The 22,154-nt window shown below is 37.7% G+C and overlaps 2 protein-coding genes across 5 annotated transcripts; both read right to left on the bottom strand.

Annotated features, from left to right (window-relative positions):
- Positions 1 to 2,357: 2,357 nt before the first annotated feature.
- LOC124300610 (lysosomal acid glucosylceramidase-like) lies at positions 2,358 to 9,022 on the bottom strand. Of its 4 annotated transcripts, XM_046754890.1 has the most exons (9): positions 8,958 to 9,022; positions 8,590 to 8,637; positions 7,385 to 7,545; positions 6,780 to 7,101; positions 6,019 to 6,281; positions 4,516 to 4,947; positions 4,327 to 4,406; positions 3,709 to 3,986; positions 2,358 to 3,258 (listed from the first exon to the last, which is right to left on the bottom strand). In XM_046754890.1, the coding sequence occupies exons 3-9, from the start codon at positions 7,425 to 7,427 to the stop codon at positions 3,159 to 3,161; spliced, it is 1,518 nt and encodes a 505-aa protein (XP_046610846.1). In that variant the 5' UTR covers positions 7,428 to 7,545; positions 8,590 to 8,637; positions 8,958 to 9,022; the 3' UTR covers positions 2,358 to 3,158. The 4 variants fall into 4 exon arrangements, with proteins under 4 accessions (XP_046610846.1, XP_046610847.1, XP_046610845.1 ...); XM_046754891.1 differs by lacking the exon at positions 8,590 to 8,637 and having other exon boundaries at positions 7,385 to 7,494; positions 8,958 to 9,020; XM_046754889.1 differs by lacking the exon at positions 8,590 to 8,637 and having other exon boundaries at positions 8,872 to 9,016.
- A 5,610-nt stretch (positions 9,023 to 14,632) lies between these two features.
- Positions 14,633 to 18,911, bottom strand: LOC124300608 (lysosomal acid glucosylceramidase-like). The gene is made up of 7 exons (XM_046754888.1): positions 18,672 to 18,911; positions 18,154 to 18,478; positions 17,488 to 17,750; positions 16,824 to 17,255; positions 16,636 to 16,715; positions 15,174 to 15,451; positions 14,633 to 14,749 (listed from the first exon to the last, which is right to left on the bottom strand). Exons 1-7 carry the CDS (start codon positions 18,712 to 18,714, stop codon positions 14,650 to 14,652), a joined length of 1,521 nt encoding a protein of 506 aa, XP_046610844.1. The 5' UTR covers positions 18,715 to 18,911; the 3' UTR covers positions 14,633 to 14,649.
- Positions 18,912 to 22,154: the final 3,243 nt, after the last annotated feature.

The raw sequence follows: 22,154 nt of genomic DNA, 5'->3' as shown, positions 1-22,154 counted from the left end.
GATCTTGCTTTTTCGTGCCCTTCCACGATCGCGTTTGTCACCAGCATTACTTCTAACGCGATACGACGATACGCATAGCACTCTAAAGACTATTCTGTGATCCATGTAATTAAAGTATATTTTGTGTTATCGTTTCACACTTAAGGACGTGTCCAACATTTCTTTCTCAATCCTTCTCCTCTCGCTTGATTGGGGCTACTATTTCCTAGCGCGTCAGTGAGGTTTCTTTGAGGTCGCGACAAGTCTGCCATATCAAGCTGCTTTGTCGGTTCCACCTAGATATTAACAATTTTTCCGACTCAGTCGGTACTTGGATAAAAGCAAACCGACCCTAAGCTTTTCCAATTACAAATGATAATACAGTATAAATAAGAGATGAAAAAACTCATACATTGATGAAAATCCAGAAAAACAAATCACTAGTAATCACAAGCGATGTGACATATTCGCGTCGAGGTCGATTTGGAATTTTAGTCAAGCATTCTAAGAACCATTGAAAGTACGTGAAGTAATTGTGAATAGTTTAACATCTACATTAGTTTGTGATCACGTAGGAGAAGGCGATAAAGCTGGCGTGTTCAATTTGTGATTAACAAAGTCACGTTGCTGAAACGTGCAAGGTGTTTCCGCTTCAATAAACGTGTTTCGTAATGAAATCCAAATATGTAGTTTCAAACGCATCACGTTCTCTCGCCGGAAATTGCTTATGTTCTGTTCCGCAAATCTATGCTTATATACCTGCATCAGTAGAGTATCGAATCTATCATACAACAGAATATTGCGATCCAATAGTTCTTACATGACGACACTATCGTGTGTGGTCCTACAGCATCAAAATACTGCTTAAAACGAGACAATTTGACTTTTATGTGCCCGCATTCCAGTATCAATTTCTTGATAGCTTCAGCCACTTTGTCTGATTAACGCAAATTAAAATGAGGAAATTGATTTACAGGAGTTGTGCAAGGTTTCTAGTCATTGTCATAGTCATAGTAGCACACTTGAGCTTTTTTCAGTACCGGTTGTTCCATGTCTGTCAGGATGCAATGAGCTCCTTCTTTCTCGAGTCACTGCGTGCTATCAAAGTCACTGTGTGTCGATTGTGACGAAAACACCCTACTCACAACCGTGTGGTAAATACACAAAGGCACATAGAGGCACAAATGGGTCTATTTGTGTGCCACATTTGGGATCCACGGCTCGCCGTACGAAGCTTGGTCTCACCTTTCCTCATCTTTATTGACTGCTAGGTCGGGTATGATTCTAGCCCCGAACCAAACTAGGATATTACTCGGTCAGCTAACTGCGACACATGGCCAAGTGTCATGTGTTCGTGACTGGATACACAGCTTACCGAACGAGGAGTTTATGATAATCTGAAGGCAGTGCGGCGGAGGAACAATAAAGGAATGGTAAGTTCTTGACACCGGGTGATATGCACTGTGATTGTTTGACCTTTATTTAATCACCTTAGGCGACGCAGGATATTCCAACTACGATAGGTTCGGCTTATTGTTCTAAACCTTGCTTGCACGCTGCACTTTCTTTCACTCGACCCGATCATAAGTATTTTAAATGTAAAATAATTATACTTGAATTCGGCTCAAAGGGCCAATTTGTTCCCGGCCAAAGTTTATGGCTGCTAGACTTCGTGAAATTTATATTTCAAAATTCTAAGGGTAATAGCGTATGTCACACGTGCAGATGCGCGATATCTGACTTGTGAGCGAGCAGCATTTGCCTTTGCGGCTCTCGTTGCAGAGAACAGGAATTTTCGACGCCGCGCCGGGACGATTTGGCAAGGTGGCGACAGAATATTTTTTCATGAAACATTTTCCCACCAGTATATTTTTGAAGCAGGTCGGAGGACTGGTTCTACATGAATCAGTCCGACAAATGAAAAGTTATAAAAGTTCGTTTCACGTGCGAAAAGAGCATCGCTTAGAAGTTGTGATTTTTCAAAAATTCCAACATACGGATGGTTACTATTGCAGCCCAAAGGTTGGAATGAGCTCAGCCTCCGTATGACATGAGCATTGGATCATGCCAGAATGTTTTCGCAATTATCTAATCGATTGCTTCGCTTCGCTGTGGCGCTTCATCGCTTAACGCACAATATACTATTATTTTCTAACACCTATACGGCACAGGTGGAAAATCTGTAACATTGGGAATTGGCTATCCCATAATCAACCCACCGAATCTGATTGAATACAATTTTTCAAATTCATCCGTCGGAAATTTATCGCACGCGTATAGCAAAGTTTGCATTAAATAACGAGATCATTTAGTACGATTATATGTTCCTCACAAGCTATAATTTTTCAATTTATCACTGCTTCATTTTTATTCCTTCAAATCATCTTTATTCCTGATACATAATTTTCATGCTTGCGTTATCGCTGTACATGAATTTTGAATAACTTGACGTAATAATAATTCTACCATAGAAAAGATGATAAAAATGAGTAGCGAAATACAAGTACATTAATAATAATAATAATAATAATAATAATAATAATAATAATAATAGTGATAAAAGTAGTAATTGAAGAAACTATGTGCATACCACGTGAATTGTGTAATTATGAGCTTCGGTTCTAACAGTTTTCAAAGTAATTATTTATATAAATTGTGCAAGAAAAGAGCAATTTTTTTCAAAACCTGATAAGAAAATCCAATGTTCAGAGCTTACAGTAATGTAAAACGACGTAAGCGCATGCGCATAACCGAATTGCTCGAAAATTTGTACACTAGGGTTTTCTTTGGCGCACTCGCATTGCTGAACGTCTCGATTTTACGCGCTTCCAGTGACATTGTTTTTGCTTCTCACATCGAACTTACTTTCACGAGTGTTGGGAAAATTTACGTGTGTCACCCGTGCGTAACTACGGTGTAACTACGAAGCTCGCCTTGTATTGACTTCTGTTGAGTTCACATGAGTACTCGTGCTATTGCAACGCTTGACTTTGCGGCTCACGATGCAAACTTCAAACCCATTTGGAATCACTTACTTTCCACACCTGCATCACAATATGCTACTGTTTACATAATCATCCGGCTTATGAGATTCCGTAATATGATTTCCACGTATTTCTTACGGGTTACTGTAATATGTTTATACGATGATGCGCATATTCAATCAATTACACCGTGCCCTAATAGTATATGAGGGTGTGAATAGATTTCGGTGGTAACTTTAACGAGATCTGTCCTCTTCTTGAATCGTAAATAGTCACATTCTGGTCTGTGAGGTATCTGAAATGAATAAGAATATTTTCGGAAACACCATTTTTGCATAAAGAGGCAACAAATTGTTTCCCGGAAGTACCCAGAAGACGAAGAAAAGTCCAAAGTTACTATTCTTGGCATTGCACTTACCATCAGACAATTTAATGGAATGAACAGAGTGGTATAACAAACTAAGGCTTCTCATTGAGGTCAAACAATTTGGTTCAATGGACTGGTTTTTTGTTTATGAACGATTGAATTTTATCAATATTATTGCTGAAATGACTCGAATAAAAATGGAATTCAGAAGTTCAAGTACTCTGTTAATACGTGTTTTGGGTAAAATCTTATAGTTACGGTTTGCGTCAACTCTCGATCTCAGGTATTTCGATTCCGTAAATTGTTTCTATTTAGTCGAAACTAGTGAAGAAAATACCTCACCAATTAACGAATTCACTAATTAATTTTTACACTTACGTGTTATACATCACAACGACCGTCTCGTTTTTCAGTGTTTTGAAAGCCACAGCCTTGACGGATGTCATGCCGTGGGTAAGTCCTATTCTTATCGAACCTGGTGGAATGAACTTGCTAAAGTGCGCGATGGCGTAATACTTTGGCTGCTTGTAAAATTCGTCGCTTTCTGGATTTACGATAACCGCAGCATCTCCGAAGATTCCTCTCCAATTGGGTTTGCCATATATATTCAGAGCAAGATTCCAGTCCACCCAGCCAGTTACCCAGTTTTGTAAATTCTGTAATAATAATGCCTTTTCATGACCAAGTACCCGTAGCTTAACATAAACATGCTTCTACAACATTCTGAGTTTATGTTAAACAAGATAGTACCATCAGCTTTTACTAAGGATGATATTTTCAACGACCAATTGTAAGTAAGACTTGTGTGTTTCATCCGAATCGTAAAACAATCGATCCTAACAATGAGCGTTAATACAACGTTAGCGATGATCGCGTGAATCAGCACCGTCTTCGAGCCTTGAGATGAAATGTTCGGAATTATCTCGATGACAATATTCTGATTTTATTCGGTACTGTACGGCGAATGGACAAGAATTAAGTAATATAGCTACGTACTTGAATGATGTCCAATATGTATTCTTCTCCGCGATCCCAAGATCCCAAAGCAAGAATTCCAGTTTCTGCATCTGGACTTCCTATATCAAAAATACATTGACGCCATGCAATTAATTGTTATCATCCATTAGGTGCATCCATAATCTAGGTATGTGGCACGTAACGCATACGAATCTTGATATCACCTACCATTCGAATACTCAGTAAGGATCAGAAACTTTTCAGGATAGTCTTCATGGACGCCGTCAAGTACGTTTGCGGGAATGCTTGTGTCTGTGTATCCATGAATAGCAATACCGGCTATATACTTTCTAGCTAACCCATTCGAAAATGTTTCATTGACGTATGAGACCAAACCTGATGTTGCGTCGTCATAGCCAATAATCAGAGTTTTGCTGTGCTTCGATTTGCAGATGGTTGGACCAAGGTTATTCGCTACCCATGTGCCGACATCTCTCGGTAGCCATCCCATACTGTTGTAATAAGTGATGCTTAGCATACCGTAAAAGGGTTCGTTGCCTGCCGAAATAGCCCACATTTTCAATCCGTGATCCTCGTATTTGTTCAAAAATTCTTCATGATATCTAGCGTATACCTGGTAGTATTCTTTTCGTAGAAATCCTGCAAATTAAATATACATATAAAGCTGTACAGTAGTTGAATTGAGAACACAGCGAGATGACATCAAACCCCAATAAATCTGACAATTCATATTAGACCCATTCGTTGTGGATTAGAATTGAAAATCCAGTGACTCTCTCTGATCGAGGTACAGCCAAAAAATATCCTGGCAGCCCCCTAATTATAAAGCAGATACTGACGAAAATGAGCAAAAATATTCTTCAACATACGAGTCCATTGTATCTAAATAATAGGGACCATCTAATGGCGGAGGTTTACGATTCTTGTACGTCTGTATGTAGCCATCCGATAGTGAAGGTTTATTATTTAGTCATGTATGTCTGTGGGTAATCATCCGACAGTAGAAATTCACAGTTGATTATCATTGTAACAACCATCTCTTAGTACGTATGTATGAGTATAACGATCCGGAAGAGTGGTTTCACTATTATCAGTCTTCGTGTAACTATCCGAGAACGAAAGTTTATTGCTAATCTTTATAATTTGCCAACAGTGAAAGTGACGTTATTCCACACGCTCTCCTATTTCAAACACCTTTAAAATTATACTAGATCCTAAACACCCAATATCCTTACTCCTACCATATAAATTCCTAACAATCCGGATAATTTGCTGAAAAAACAAATATGTGGCTTGAGAGTCACAACTATTCGAATCCACAAGGAATGGGTCGTCAATTTCTAGGCTCAAAGTTTACGAATCAGAACGAATTCAAAGAAATCCTTTAAGACTGGAAATGAATTTCATGTGGACCAAGATATGATATACAATGGTTGGATGTACAATCTCTATCGTAACCTGTATAACTGTTATTCGGTGAATAAGGCAAAGAAATTGCAGTTTGATTTGAAGCTCTATCAACAAAAGCTCGGAGCTAAGAAAGTAGTGGACCAAAATCTAACTTCACTCTAAGCCTATGTGATCTAAAATATTTCAAGTCGTGAAGCTTACAGATTAGGAAAAATTTTAACGACTTACATTCGTAAAACGTAAGGAAATTTTGCACGAAGCAAGATATAATACAGACTGATGGTAGTGTATAATACTGACCATAACCCGTGTAATTATTATCCGTTCTCATCCATGGTGGAGCACTCCATGCTGCCGCGAAAAATTTAATTTCTGGATTCAGTTCCACAGCTTTTTTCATCAGTGGAATTTTGTAAAGTAAGTCTTCGTCTGCTAGACTGAATTTTTCCAGTTGCATGTCACCTTCATAGTCATCGTAGGTATATGGCCTCGTAGAGAAGTCACTTGAGCCAATCGGTACACGACCGAAATGATAATTACTACCTTCCTCAGTGAAGTACGTTCTGGAAAATCGTAATCACACAATATCGAAACAGCCACATACGTGTTGCGGAAGCTGAATATGAAGCTTCTTCGATTTACTATTCCCTTGGTGAGCAGGTTAGAAACAGTGAGAAAATTGATGTGAGAATGATTTTTGGAATCTTGTCAATGTGATATCAGGTAATCTGAATTTTAGTAATTTTTTTTTTTTTTTGAAGCCGTAGGTACATATGTGTGGGTATTAGAAAACCATTGGTGATTACCGGTTGTGATCAGTGGCCACATTGGGAATAATTATACAGTATTGGAACCATCGAGTGAGTATTTGAGATTTTGCCCATCGGATCTGCTCTTTTCAGACATATTCATAATTTAAATGATTAATAAAAAGAATCTTGTATATGAGAAATTTCGGCTCGGTAGAAATATGGTACGTAATATTCCAGTCTTTTGTAATGATTGTAAGAAATCGAACTGAGATAATAATTTTTTACGTCCTATTACAGTCAGTGTCTTACCTCATTAAATTTTCTTGAGCATCTGGGCTCAGCGTTTTTATATTCATGGTCGCTGCATCGGTAAAAGCACCTCCAAAGCCATGAATTGGTTGAAAAGTAGTGTCAAAGTCTAGTTGAAAACTGTTGGAATCAGCAGGCAATTCCTTGTTAAAAACGCCATCTATCGTGGAAAATCTCAGGCCGTCTTTACTTGATGTGTAATGCATGTAGAAACCAATGTCTGGAACCTCGGTTACCGGAGTGCTGTCGCAATAAGTAGCATTGCATACACAGACTGTTCCATTGTTTCCAAAATCGCGAGGTATACATGGAGCACTTAGAGCTGAAAATTTAATTAACGCATGATATGTGGGTGCTTTTTGGCATACGGATTATGGGAATGGAAGACTTAAGCCCAGTTCTGCTGAAAATTTTTTCAAACTAGGGGTGAATTCTGTAAGTGAACATTCAGGGCATAAAGTATAATTCTATGGAAATCTATGACATTGAACGATTGTTCGACAGAAGCGTTTTTTTTTTTACTTGACAAGCCAATCACAAGTTAAACGGTGTTTTCCTGCACAAAGAACAATTAAGCTATTTCACATATACTGTTTGGAGTTTACCTGTGTATATCCATGTGAATAGTAAGAAGACGCAACGTCGCATGATTCTTCACTCCACACTTTGCAAACTTTGACTGACAGTTTGATTTGACTGCTTCTCAGCAACGAGCCTAGCATAAAAAACTTGTAAGCCTTTGAACACTGGGGGTAATGAATTCACTCTAAAAATGATCTTTTGTTCACAATAAATATATTTCTGGTGATATACATGACCGCTAATATTTCTAAGGCGTGGAGATTGTTGATTTTGGTGAAAATTGTTTCTTAATATTTAGACGCTTGGGTCCAATACTCAAATAAAGATGTGTAATATAGATGTGAATTATGCCGTCGGATATCTTGACAATAAGTAAGAATTAAGTACTGCAGTCTTCCCTCTGAATAGGGTCGCTGGAAAGCAGTGAAGGGAATGACTCTTGAAAATTAATTTTTCCACCAATAGCTCGAGCACGTCTCGACTCAGCCACTGGCTTCACCTCTGAATAGGACCGCGTATTATTCGCGTGAAATACGGAATGGACAGTTCACATCGAGCAAGCGAGAACGACGTCACAGTTGAATGATTTTGAGAGTCACGAAATGCAGGTTCCGAATAATAATTCTACGGACTTATGTCATTGCACGCTTTCCATAATCCATATATTATCAGAGTCCTGGTGACTACGAATAAAAGACGATCTATTTTGTATTGAACTCACGAAAAGAGTTGAATCAATTCAATGTTACTTGTATTTTCGTGTACTCATAAAAAGTGACTTGTGTTTAAGGAAAGTTATACAAAATTACTTGCATTCCATGGTGTGCATGGGAAGTTCCAACGTCAGGGTTTTCGCAAATATTTGTCAGTAAACAAATTTAAGATATGATTGTGAATACATGTATATGAGTACGAGAATATGTTGTAAAATATGTGAAAATGACATGACGAATTATAGCGATTCGCAACGTTGATGGTCGATCTGAGCGTGCAACAGAAACGTTGACATATTGAAAGCAAAACTTCTTACGAAAACTAACGACTTCTTCTCCTCACTGATACATACGTTTCATAATTGCAACGGGTAGCATTTTTAAATATTGTCTAGTGATGATGTCAGAACAAAAAAAAAATATAACGACAGAATCTAGTTTCATCGGAACATTTGATATTTAAAAATATCAAATGCTGACTAAACAAGGTAATATATCTTGCGGTATTTACTAACGATAATGCTTTTCGAAGAATAATATTCTTGTCGAACACACAATTTTCACTAAAAATGCAGAATCTCCGTTTAGTTTGTGTTTTCAAAAGAAAAATCGTTATATATTTAGAAATCTGTCTGAAAAATAATATGCGCGTAGAATTATTTCACAGACATTATATCAGATTTGGTGATAAGTTGCTTGTCATTTTATTTTCATCTATCATTAGAAAATGGAATTATGACTTTTATTTTGACTTTTTTTTACTTTATCACATCAACGCGAATGTCATTTTTACCAACCTGTGCGGTGATGGATCGTTAATAATTTCGTTACGTGTTATTAACTTATTAATTTTTCGACAATTGTTTCAAACATCTTTAATTACTCAACCATTGACCAGTTCCATTTGCTTGAGGCGGGAGAACAAAACTTCCAATTGGTACAAAAAGCAAGCGACAAAGGAGTTCGGAGTGACTGATTTTTTCTAATGCGGAAACTATATATAAGCATTTACAACCGCCCAAATTAAAACTGCTGCTCACGCATGATTGACGTCGTCTTCAATTAGTGTTCATACTTCACTGAGTTTCACAGTCCTTACCCTTCCTTGGTTCTGCTCTACGTCAATCGTAAAGAAAAAATATCGTATCATCACGAAATACCTGCAATGTATTAAGAACAGAGAATCTTGGAAAGACTAATGAACTTGGTTTCACGATACTTACTTAGAATATTCAATTGCGAATTATAGAAAGGTTGTTGAACTGTGTTCATGCTTAGAATATTCAACCTACTTCTACGATTCTCATTATTTGAAAAATTCCTGAAAATTTGTTTTCACCAAAATTGTCTTCCAGCATGCTAAAGATTTTTGGCTGGATCACTGGTTTCTAAATTACAGTCTTTATTGTACAAAGATGATGATGAAAAAAATAATCAACCACCTAAATTTTCAGAAAGCAAACCGCCAATACACCATCGCCACAAGGGACGCTAAACGCATAATTTCAACGACTATAATATGAGAGTAACGAACAAGATTTATTTCGCAACCAAGTGTCGAATTCGTTCCAAATAACATGATACATTGATCCCACAATCTCGTAATCATCATTACTTGCGGTGTCTCCAAATTGCACGTGAATACAGCTGGATTCTATTTCAAATATCTGAAAAAATGCTTCATTCAAAACAACAAACGTCAAATAGTGGAAATATCGTTATTTTGCAGGAAGTGTATACCAAAAACAAGTAGTAACGTTCATCTTAACTGGTGAAATTGGTAGAACAAATTGTTGACGAAACTGAAGGATTGATTACATGCGGAGTAGTTAAAAAAAGTCTCCAATTGTATAAAGTAGGTACTAATTCAGTTACTCGGATTTGTTGCACTTCACTATTGCTTTGTTGGATTTTTCATTCGAGTATTGATTATAACCACTATCGATGTATCGTATTCCGTGTGATATCTCAACAATTTTTCGTGCTTTCCCCATAACCTCGCCAAAAGCATGGCTCTCGCATCAGTGTCTCAGGTTCGTACGATGTATTGCATTTTTCGCACATTCACAAGTGAACCGTACTCTGTTAAGGAACGAATATCGGTTGGCTATTATTCATTCAATAAAGCCTAAATTCCACACAACAATTTAACGCTCGTACTAAGACAGAGTACCTAAACACGATTTCCCTGAAATAAACGCTGAGTTTTCCTCTCTTGGTTGAATTAGTATTGAGAGGAAATGATCAGGTGTCATAAAAATGCGCCACTTACCTTTCGTTGATCGTGATGATTCGGGCTATGGTCGGCTCTGCGTACTCGACGGTGACTGGATATGATATAAATTGACACTATTTACGCACGATTGCTTTGGTTGCAGCAATTAAATTATTTTCCCTCGCCGGGCGAATGAAATGTTTACTAATAATTGTTTACTAGCATTTCGGAATCGATGCTACACTTTCAAACTGTTACCTACAATAAGGTTTGGTGAAAGGGTTTTCAACAGAAAGAAGGACAATTTACCATGGCCAAATAGGACGCTGGTGGACCAATGATGATACACGTGATGTTGCCAAAAAATGGTAGGTAAAATTCACCAATTAATGCAAGATAGGAGGCCGGTTAATATACTGAAATGGGTACGGACATAGTTTAATGGATTTGCTAATTTGATTTTGAATTTTTTTTTTTAATATTGAAACATTATTAGAAGTTTGTTCATCATGTGTTAAATCAAGTATGCGACATTCTTTTGGTACGAAAAAAAAAATCTGAGAAGATTTATAAAAATGATATTTTCGGTAAAGGCCATTAGCTCCGGAATATACATTTTTCCTGTCATAGATATGGATAGATAATTAATGATTTATTCAATACAGGTAGAATTAAAGGATGCTAAGTTATGGGGAAAAAAAATCCGTCAAATTTTTTGAGGGGGACTGTCGTACCCCGGAATTGTAATTTTTGTTTTTCAAATTATGCTAAAATAATGATGGATTTTTTCGGGATGAATCAAAACTTCTTGTACCTGGTGCTCAAAGTTAAAAAAAAAATAATTAGCGACAAAAGGTGTCCATCGTGCCCCCGTCTCCCCTAATTAGTTTAACTCACAAAGTATATTTAAGTTTATTCAAATTCAGTTGAATCAAAATCATAATTATTGAATATTAGTGCGAAAATGATGGTATTAAAATAAGACGAGTCGTACAGAATTTCTTTAGAGTTATTTTACGTGTCTGGGTTCTAGGAGCTTTTTTGAACTGCTCTGTTTGGATGATAGTTCTGAACCGACTGCTTACAAGGTCTTCGATGAACTACCTTTTTCTGAACAATGCAACGCTTTCTAGAGTTCATCCTTTAGCGAGCAATTTTCTAACGTAATTTCTAGTTGGTTTCTTCCATTTTTATGGAAGTTGGACCAATACGGAAGACTTACATATGCCGATACAATATTTTTGGCCTTCTTATTCGCTCTGAACTACCCCTGCCCTTCGCAGGGTCAAGTGTAGTGGATTAGTCACGCCCACTCCGACCTCTTTCACGAGTGCGGGTAAGAATTTCCGTACTTGCATTACGTGTGCAAAGATAACCCATTTTAGCCTTGGGTAGTCAATGCCCAAACAGACACCACTTGAAGGATAAAAGGTTCTTACGCTGCACATACAAGCCAGTACCATGAGGTAATCTTCGAGCATCTGGTTTGTCCTAACAAACTGTTGATTGATAGTTAACAGTTTTTGTTTGAGTTTCGACAAAACAAATGGCAAAGACCATAAAAAGCATTGTAAAGATGCTTTGACCGTAGGCTTGCGATGTTGAGAGGATACCACTCGTTCTCTGGTGTGGTTTTTCTGGTACCATCGTTTCGGTGTAACACGCGCAAGACGATATAGTTCATTCCACTATAACTCTCATTTGTATGAGACCAAAGATTTCATACGATTACAATTCGCAGCTGATTCCAATAACCGAATATGAATCAATGAATCCCGTTTTTGAACCTTTTAGATTGATAGGTATTGAAAGGAATTCAACTTGAAATGATTGAAATTTTCTTCATCGGTTGCAAATCGAAAAGTTCAGAAAAGAAATGATTCACCGATTCATCTTCGGTTGTTCGGATTAGCTGCGAATAGTAATCTTCAGAATCATAAGAAATCTTTGGTATCATAGAAGTGAGAGTTATAGTGGAATGAACTATATCGTTTTGCACCTAACAGTCTTATTGTTGCGTTACGTTGGAAGTGCCATACCATGCGTCGCCATGCGGAGCCGCGGATCGCCGCGGATCGCCGCGGCATGCCGCGGCATGCCGCGGCAGGCTGAGTGGATCCGCGCTGTACCGCAACGATGGGCGTTGCCTCTAAGTATGTTTGAGCACAGACTACCGTTAATATTGTTTAACTATAAGATTGACACAAACAAGAATTACCGTTTTCCAAAACAGTTAGGAGATAAAAGTCATGCAATGCATACGGAGATTTGGAGAAAAATATAAGAACGACTCAGACTGATATTATAAAGGTTGTAATATGTAAAAAAAAATTACATCAATCTATGAAATAAAATCGAGATGGTGCTCGATAGGTCTAATATTCTGTGGCGTAAGGTATCGAGGATGTTAGAACGCACTTCAAATTGAAAACAAGTACTAATATACATTATCAATTTCTAGCGATATTACACGTAGAACTGGTAGTAGGGCATTTTGTGCACTCTAACCCGTGCGCAAAATCAATTTCTGCGCACGCTGTTCCGAAAACGTCGTGTAAGAGACGTGCAAATAGACAATAGCCGACTTGGTGAGATTACAGCACTTCTTCTCATGTCGCAACCCATACTCGTACAGGTATAGACTATTTCTTGCACTTGTCACACAACGTGCTATTGTACCTCTAACCAGAAAATCTATTAAATGTTCCTTTTTTGTCTACCGTAACTTATGGTCGCGATAATTTAATGATGGTTCTATGATAAATTAAGGTGACTGGGAGGGAGACAGATGTCCCGACAGGAACTTGCAGCGCAACTTTAGTTTCGACGTGTTTGAGCTTTCATCCCTGACAGGTGGCGCTGGAGATACTTTAGAGGGCAGGATAGCAAAGCTGTGGTACCAGTTTCGCAGTTGCGACTTCGTTGACACTAGTATTTTGACATTCTCGTATCAAGGACAGAGCCCAAAGGCTCATTCACAGGTATCAGGGAAGCAATTCTTGCCATCGAAGATAGATGCGGTGTCGGTGAGCTCACAGCTCACGTACCTGGATCAGCCTGAAGCAATAATCTCCCAATGGTCTCAGCTGAGTTGGATTCTTTATTCGTACCTCTTTTGGACCGGTTACCGATGCACAGAAACCTCAGAAACTGAGGACAAGGAGTGCCAACTGCTGGAAGTAGCAATGGCCACTAAGCTAAAAATGATCGATGCATGGATTAATCGAGTCCAAAAATATAATCGAACATGACTCGATTGATTCGAGAAAAATTCATCGATTGTTTAGTATTTTTTTTAAAACGGTGCGTATGACACCAAAATTTTGTAAATTTTAATATGTAGTCTGAATAGCGGAAAAGTTTTTTTAATGATTTGTTGTTTCGTTCCAAATATTTTTCAATGTCAGGTGAAAATATTTATCTTTCACTTGTTATATCAAATAGATACTTGGTAAGTAAGACAATGATAATAATTAATACTTCAATCATATAAACTGATATTGTATTGCATCGTTATTGGGAGTAAAAAACAAGAATCAATTGTGATGAAAAATAATCGATTATACTCGATTAATGAGGAACATATGATTCGATTTAATCGAAAATCGATTATTTTTGGTCATTCTTAGCTGGAAAAGCGACAAGACTACTCCTGTCAGAGCGCTCAAAGTACCTGCTAGTGAAAAAATTCTCGACGGTGGTGTTGGTCCCACGTGAGATTACGTGGGTGCTTAATACTTACAGACAGTGGAGGCACAATATTACAAAAAAAAACAGTCTATTTTCATTTCAAAGACTTGAATTACTGGTTTTACATTTAACTTTTACGAAACGATCAACCCCGTCAACGACGGTATTCAAATCAATAAGGCTTATGTTTCTGGAAGACAGCGAGAGTCACGTGTGTGACACTTTTGCCACGTCATAACATAAATATGACGTAAAAAAATACAACAAAATAAGTTCAAATTATGAAACGTATAATGCAGTAGGTGTAATATGTGTATCATTTTTCAGAGCACATATTTCAATTATATTTGTTTTACAGCAGTAATATATTTTTGTATAGGTAATATATTTTTTGCTACATATCTGACAACTAAACGTCTTGTGTGTCATGAAATACATCTTCTAGTATATAAGTGTTACTAATTTTTAACTAGAGATTGTGCACGTAAAGTACGAAGATATTATTACACTACCAACGTGAGGCACAATTGAATGTTTTACGTAATTACGGGTTTGAACAAGTTACATGGTGAAGAAGAAATTCGTATAGGTAATCATCCTAACGATACTATCTGACAGTTATTGCTACGAAAATCATTTTTGGGGCCATTTTAATTTCTTCCAATGCGCATTATTTGTATAGAATGGTGTGAATTGATTTTGGTGGCAACTGTAAACGGACCTGTCCTCTCCTTGGATCATAGATAGTCACGCTTTGGTCTGCTATACCTCTGAAATTGGAAGAGTTGTATTTAAAAACAAGGATTTCGTATTTAAGAGATGAGAAATTACATTTGCAAAGTGCTCACAGAAAATACAAAGAGAAATGTCTCATTTACTGGTCTTGGTATCGTATTAAAAATATGTAGCACAGAAGAAACACTAAGGTGTTCTCATCAAGACCCAGAAACATTGTTCAATGATATCAGTTTTTCTTGAATATAAAAGCTAATTCGATTGGTTGTTCATACGACGTTCGTTGAAATGAAGAATATGAGTTCAAAATTTTCGCAAAGATGTCTCTCACGTAAAATCCTAGTCACAGTTCGCAACAACTTTTAGTGGTACTTAACTTCAGTTTCACAAGCTGTGTCTGTCTGTTTCCTTGAAACTTGCAAAGAGGATTCTCAGCTTACAGTTAATTCTTCTACTCACTTGTTATACATCACAACAATGATCTCGTTTTTCGGTGTCTTGAAAGCTACAGCCTCTACTGGTTTCTTTCCGTGAACAAATCCCACCCTCACAGAACCTGGTGGAATAAACTTGCTGAAGTGCGTAATGGCGTAATACGTTGGCTGCTTGTAAAATTCGTCAGCTTCCGAGTTCACAATAATCGGGGCATTCGCAAAGTTTTGTCTCCAATTTGGTCCGCCATATTTGTCAAGAGCGAGATTCCAGTCCACCCAACCAGTTACCCAGTTTTTCAAATTCTGCAAGATTCAAGTGTTCTCATGACGAACAATTCATTCCTTTTCCAGAAAATAATATGTTCATAGTATTCTTGGAGGAAGTAAAATAAGTCTCTACATCTGCTTGCAGTACGAAGCACAGGTTATTTTATCATCCAGGTGAAATTTATTCACTCAGAGCAAGTGCGAGAGTTAACTTGGACTGTAAAATAATCTTTCCTAATAATCAGTGATAAGTAAAGTATATCGTATCATACGGGTCAGCTTTGTGTGGTAAAAATTTCAATTTGGCTGAAATCCGGATGTGTAATATACACTGTAATATAAAAATACGCTAATTTCGAGGTCTCTATGCCTTACTGCTTACGAGAAACACGTTGATTAATTTTATCAAGAAGTAGGCGTTTCGAATGATATCCTAAAATTTTCAGGATTAGTTTAAAGCGGGATTATGATTGTATTGGTATAGTTAATGATTTTAAGAAAAAATTATACACAGAATCAATGGTTTGTTCTTTTTCCGTGAAAAACTGACATTCTGGAGGAAGTCCGAAAATATTTCTATTAGTTCAAAAATCGAGCCATCATTAACGGTGAATCGATATAAATATTAAAGGGGTCTTGAATTTTCTGATTATATTTTATACCCCTGGAATCTTGATACCGAGTTGATGGTGATGTAATATCTTTATTCTACTTAAATAACTGTAAGCTACACTTTAAGATCTCTTGTTTCGCACACGATTGAAGAGCGATTCTTTTTCGGGTCTTCGCATACTCAAGACTCAAAATTACAACTAAAAAAAACTTTTGGTATTTTCTGAAGATTGGCCATTGAATGTATTTCATGTTCAGAAATCGCGAACCTTGTCACACGGAGGTCAGATAAGTTGAATTTTTTTTCCAACGACAGCCAGTGATAACATTTCAAAGACCACGGTCTATTTTGAAAGCAAGATTAAATTTATCAACGTATGTATTTCTCGTAAATACAAACTTTCACACCACCGTGTGTACTATACCATATTAGAATTTTGGCCAAGTCAAAATTTTACCTCTAAAAACGAGCTTAAAAACCTGGCCGTAAATTCACGAATCAGCCCATATATTGATGAGCGTGTTCAGAGTCTTCACGAAGGAAACATACTGATTTCATACCGTACTGGGCGTTGAACAGACAAATACTCAATGATATTTTTACATACTTCAATTATGTTCAATATGTATATTTCTGCCAGTTGCCAAGATGCCGAAGCAACGAGTCCAGTGTCTTTTTGTGGATTCCCTGCAATAATCAAAACGCCATCACGTCGTTCTACAAATCGTTACAAATATGTGTACATATTCGTGATATACAAAGTACGTAAGACGTATAAATCGTCACATCACTTACCCGCGGAAAACTCGGTCATGATGAGAAACTTTCCTGGATACTTTTGACGGATTTCGCCTAATACGCTTGCGGAAAACGTGGCGTCCTCGTACGCGTGGATAGCAATACCGGCTGTATAATTCGTTGCTAATTTGTTTTTAAAAATATCATTGAGGAACGGATCCAGGCGCGATCTTGAGTCGTCGTAAGCAAGAATCACAGTTTTGTTATGCTTTGATTTGCTGATAGTCGGTCCAAGATTGTTCGCTATCCACTTGCCGAGGTTTTTTGGTAACCAAACCATACTTCCATAGTTAGATAAGCTTTGGGTACCAATATAGGGTTCGTTACCCGTTGACATAGCCCACATTTCCAGCCCATGGTCTCCGTACTTGTTCAAGAATTCCACTAGATAGTCGGCGTATACCTGATAGTATTTTCTTTTCAAAAATCCTACCAAGTAACGAAATTTCTGGGTTAAAGTTAAAATTTTTTCGTTAAAAACCCCGAACAAATAAAGTAGTCAAATCAGATCGATTTCCGCAATTACTACGTACGATATTTGAAATTTGAAAACTTAAAGTTTACAGACCGTAACGATATTCATTAAACTGTTCATCGAATGAAAAAGAATTTTGTAGTAAACGTGATATGATCCAAAATGGCGGTACTCCACAATACTCACCGTAACCTGTGTAATTGTGATTTGTTCTCATCCAGGGTGGAGCAGTCCATGCTGCCGCAAAAAATTTAACTTCCGGATTAATTTCTAAAGCTTTCTTCATCAATGGAATTTTGTAGAGTAAGTCTTCGTTTGCTAGACTGAAATTTTTCAGTAGCACATCACCTTCGTGATCATCGTACGTGTATGGCCTTTTAGAAAAGTCAGTTCCGCCAATTGGTACACGTCCTAAATTGTAATTACTACCTTCCTTGCTGAAGTATGTCCTAAAAAATCGCTACCACATAATACAAAGGCGAATATTATTATAGCTTAATATTAAGTTTTTCTGACCTACTGTACACATGTTTTCAGTCAAAAATAAGAAGGGATAACGTCCACGTGAGAACGGTTTTTGAACACTTGATGGTGTGGACCATGAGGTGATCAACTGGCAATAATGTCGATTCACACAAGTACACTACTGTATTGTTAGCTGTTAGGTATTCAATCTTACGTTGTTGTTAATCGAAAGTGATAACACTCTAACCATAAGCAACAATTCAGTTATCGAGCAAACAATAATCTAAACAAAAAAGGGGTACGTGCGATTCCAGATTTGCCATGCTAATTTCAAAGATTCAAAATTGGTCCATCATCTCTTCGGTTCTATTACAATAAACGCCGCACCTTAATAAATTTTCCTGAGCCCCAGGGCTCAATGTTCTTATGTTGAAGCTCGCTGCGTCAGTAAACGCGCCTCCGAAGCCATGAATTGGTTGGAAGGTAGTACCGAGGTCTAGTTGAAAACCATCTGCATCAGCAAGACTGCATTCTTTCCTGAAAACGCCACGCGTTTCGTCAAGCCTCAAGCCGTTTTCACTTGATGAGTAACGGATGTAGAAACCAATGTCTAGAACCTCGGATACGGGAGTGCTGTCGCAATAAGTAGCGTTGCATACACAGACTGTTCCGTTGTTTCCAAAATCGCGATGTACACAAGGAATACTTCGCGCTGTAAATTTAAACGTTGGATGATAGGTGACGACTTTTCTCAAAACAGTGTAAATCATGCACAATTATACGATATCGTTGATTGATATCCATGTTAGACCGGCTCATTCATTCATCATCTAATTTTATTTTTAACATTACTTTCATATAAATAAAAGATTTGCGCGATTCGATGAATTGGATTTAAAATTTACCTGTGTATATGCACGTGATCAGTAAGAAGATGCAACGCAGCATGATCTCGCACTTCACTCGGTACGAAATTGGACTGATTGTTTCATTTGCCTGCTTTTCAGCAACGTCACTGTGATACAAAACTTACGATTCTCTGATAAATGAGTGCGATAAAATTACTCGAAAAATTGTTTTATGTTCGAAACACTCATGTTTCGATGCTTTATACGCGTGAGAACAAAACTTCTCATTGAACCGAGGTGACAGAGCTCAGAATGACCGATTTTTTACAATATTTCCACTATATATATGCATTCACCACCATCCAAATCACAAATGCTGTTCACGCAGAATGACGTCATCTTCATTTGGTTTTCGTAGTTCGCCGAGACGCGAAGCCACTACTCTCGGATTTATTGGGGAAAAAAAATCGGACAACCACATAAAATGTGCATGTATCGTCGAAGACAATCTCAAACCTGCGACGTTATGAGTAGTGAATTCTGTAAAGGCTGATGAACTGTGTTTCACGATACTTGGAATATTCAAGAGTGAATTACAGAAAGGCTCCGGAACTGTGTTTGAAGATACTTCAAATGTTTGACTACTCACGTACATTATTATCGCTATGCCAAAAATCCGGGAAAGTCGCCCCGATAGAATATGTTTGTTACTAAAATCATATACGGTTTTTGAAAAGGTTTCTCAGTGCGATTACATACTGAAAAATGAGGTAAGTGCATGTACGTAAGATCAATTTCATCCGGTTCGATATTTTGTTGCGATGAAAGTCAACGTGGTAAGCCACAGTTTTCGGTATCATAGTGATTCAGTTAATTCTTTAACGATTCCATTGATTTCACGTGACGAAGAGTAACAATTGTTTTTCACAATCGGTAGCCGACAAATAATCTTGACGTGATCACTTACAAACAGCTGATGTATTTGAAAGTATAAATTCAGATTAAGCCCTTGATATGCTAGCTAGGCCTTGTCCTTCAGTAACATTTTTTCATTCAACATGTTGAAATAAGACTTTATCAAACGAATTCACTATTATGGGCACAGTCGACTTCTCAATAGTGCCTCTCTCAATAGTTGCGCTTTCCCAGTTTCCCGCGCAAACTGTTTCCCCAACTACTCAGAGGATGAGCCGTAATCTTGGATTTCGCATACCTACTTCGAAATACATCTATCGACCGAAGTTATTGAGAGGTATGTTCAAAAGTCTCGCATAGCAAGCACGGAGGTACATAGTAGGTAAGAACGATTCGCAGAAAAACTCTTCCCCTTTTATTCCTGCCCGGAACTATTGGGAGGTCGGACTGTGCTTAATCTCAAAGGAAACTGATATTCCTACAATACTGCAGGTACAATGGATATTCGATCTACAGTTTGGATTAGTTGGTGTCCTGCAGAAATGGTAAGAGTGAATTTAAAAAGTTTATAACTCAAAGACCAATGATACAATACGTTTTGTACAAGCCTGGAATGTCTGTCCTTCGGCGAACGATTTGCAGCGAATCAAGAAAAGACATTAATTTAGGTGTTCACTCAAAGAAAAGTTGGCCAGCCGGATTTCGATTTTTTACCAAACTTTTCTATATGCTTCTCGCGTCTTCGAAAGGTTGTCAAACTTCTTTCTTCGTCACAAGTATATTCCAAGGGTGACCCGAATTGTCAACTTGATCTGTGGTTTCGGAATTGGGAATAATTAAAAACTAGAAAGAAAAAAAAACCTTGATGAAATGCGAATGGTGAGTATGAATCGCAGTATTGGTAACGAGGTCCCTGGTGTGGCAGCCATAAATTCTAGAATTACAGACATCTGCAACGAAATCCGCCTTCAAAAGAAATATCATAGACATGAAGGTTTTCGTGTGCCGAATCTTTATCTACTTTCCATGAAGATTTTTATTTAAAAAAAATTTTTTTTATTTATTGTTCAACATTCAGAATTCGTTGCGTTTTGTTTTTTCATTTACACTGCTCTAATCTATTTAAACAGTATATGTAGATACATAACAGTTTCGAACTGATAGAAAGAAATTACAAAATAATAGATAGATTTTCTGACGATTTTAATGTTAAACTTTTACACTGTATAACTTTTTTTCATCCATATTGTTGCTATTATTAGTGTTTGATTACGTTTTTTAAGCAAGAATACAGTTTATTAAAAAAAAAAACATCACATGAAAAGTATGCGTGGTACATACTTTTTATTACTATACTTCGATGCAAGCGCATCGAATCTTAATTATACATAATAATAACTAGATTTTTTTTTCAGACCAGTATTATTGATTATTTCTATTATCATAGCACTTCAGTGATATTTTTAGTTTTTTATCGGGTTGTTGAGTGCCATTTTCGATGACATCAAGGGCTTTCGCAAGCGACTTGAAGTGGTTTGAGGTAGGTACCACTGCTGGTGTATCTCCTTGGAGATACCAGGCTGTCAGGCGGGTACTGGTACTTGGGTTGATAATTTTTACTGACCTAGTACGTGGACTTATCTGTTTCATGATGTTATGGGATTACAGCTAATCTTTCCTTGCTTCGTGATGTCAGTAGAGGATTTTTTATCAATCACATCGCCAGAATTAGTCGTTTTGCTGCGGGTCGTTGCGAGGATAGTGGTCAAGAACCAGAGCTGATTAGTATAGTCAACATACAACATGAAAGCCCCTGAGAGCTGGTGAAACATATGGTGACCCCATGGGTCAAAGTGACCTGCGCTTAAATTTGGTATGAAAGTTATAACCTCATACCAGGTGTTGTCGACTATATCGTGACTCGGGCCGTGGGACGTAACTATTACATCTACGAGTCAATTAAGGATCCAGGCAACTCGGTAATGGAAAGAATGTACCCCCAAGGAGGCGGAGGTAATGATCTGAGGGGTGACTAAACCCCAAGGCATGGCACAAGGAGTGAACGCAATGTACAACGGGTTGTTCCGAAAGACAGAACGCAAAGATGCCCGTGTCACTCAAGTTCTCGCATTCAAAGTTCGGGATTGCCTCGATGGATATGTCGGAAGAATGAAACTACGTATGTACATACACTACCGAAATATGGTAAGTGCACGACAAACTTGTCTCGCGCGCAGAGGGCGCCACCGGTAATCAAGGCAATCAAACTGAAAAACGGAGCGCTCAGCGCGAGCGATCATTCCACAATCACCCGGCGCGAGAAGTCGCTGTTCGGGACTCGGAGCAATAGATACATCCGTTAACACCAGGCGTTTTTAAGCCGTGGCTATCTGTTAGGTTCCGGATCTTCCAGTACCGTTTCTGGGGATAGGTATTTTGAGCCAGTGCCGATCACTCTACAGAGATCTTCTTTACCTTCTGCTATCCTGACCGAATAGAACGAGAGAATTTCAAATCAACTCTACCGGACAGGGATACAGATTCGTTCGACAAAATTTTAATCAAGCAACAATATGAGTAGCAAAAGAAAATAAAGAAAATTATCTCGCTGAAATCCAAAAAAAA

Source organism: Neodiprion virginianus, chromosome 3, assembly GCF_021901495.1.
Source record: "Neodiprion virginianus isolate iyNeoVirg1 chromosome 3, iyNeoVirg1.1, whole genome shotgun sequence".
Lineage (NCBI taxonomy): Eukaryota > Metazoa > Arthropoda > Insecta > Hymenoptera > Diprionidae > Neodiprion > Neodiprion virginianus.
Note: the sequence above shows the minus strand (reverse complement) of the source record. Positions and strands in the feature narration are given on the sequence as shown.

Bases quoted from the DNA above. Each gene is read 5' to 3' on its own strand.
- LOC124300610 (XM_046754890.1), bottom strand. From the start codon at position 7,427: ATGCGACGTTGCGTCTTCTTACTATTCACATGGATATACACAG. The intron at 6,282-6,779 runs GTAAGACACTGA...ACGATTTTCCAG, and splicing joins GCTCAAGAAAATTTAATGAG to AACGTACTTCACTGAGGAAG. The intron at 3,987-4,326 runs GTACGTAGCTAT...TTATTATTACAG, and splicing joins ACATATTGGACATCATTCAA to AATTTACAAAACTGGGTAAC.
- LOC124300608 (XM_046754888.1), bottom strand. From the start codon at position 18,714: ATGCTGCGTTGCATCTTCTTACTGATCACGTGCATATACACAG. The intron at 18,479-18,671 runs GTAAATTTTAAA...TTAAATTTACAG, and splicing joins GATCACGTGCATATACACAG to CGCGAAGTATTCCTTGTGTA. The intron at 16,716-16,823 runs GTAAGTGATGTG...TGATTATTGCAG, and splicing joins CATGACCGAGTTTTCCGCGG to GGAATCCACAAAAAGACACT.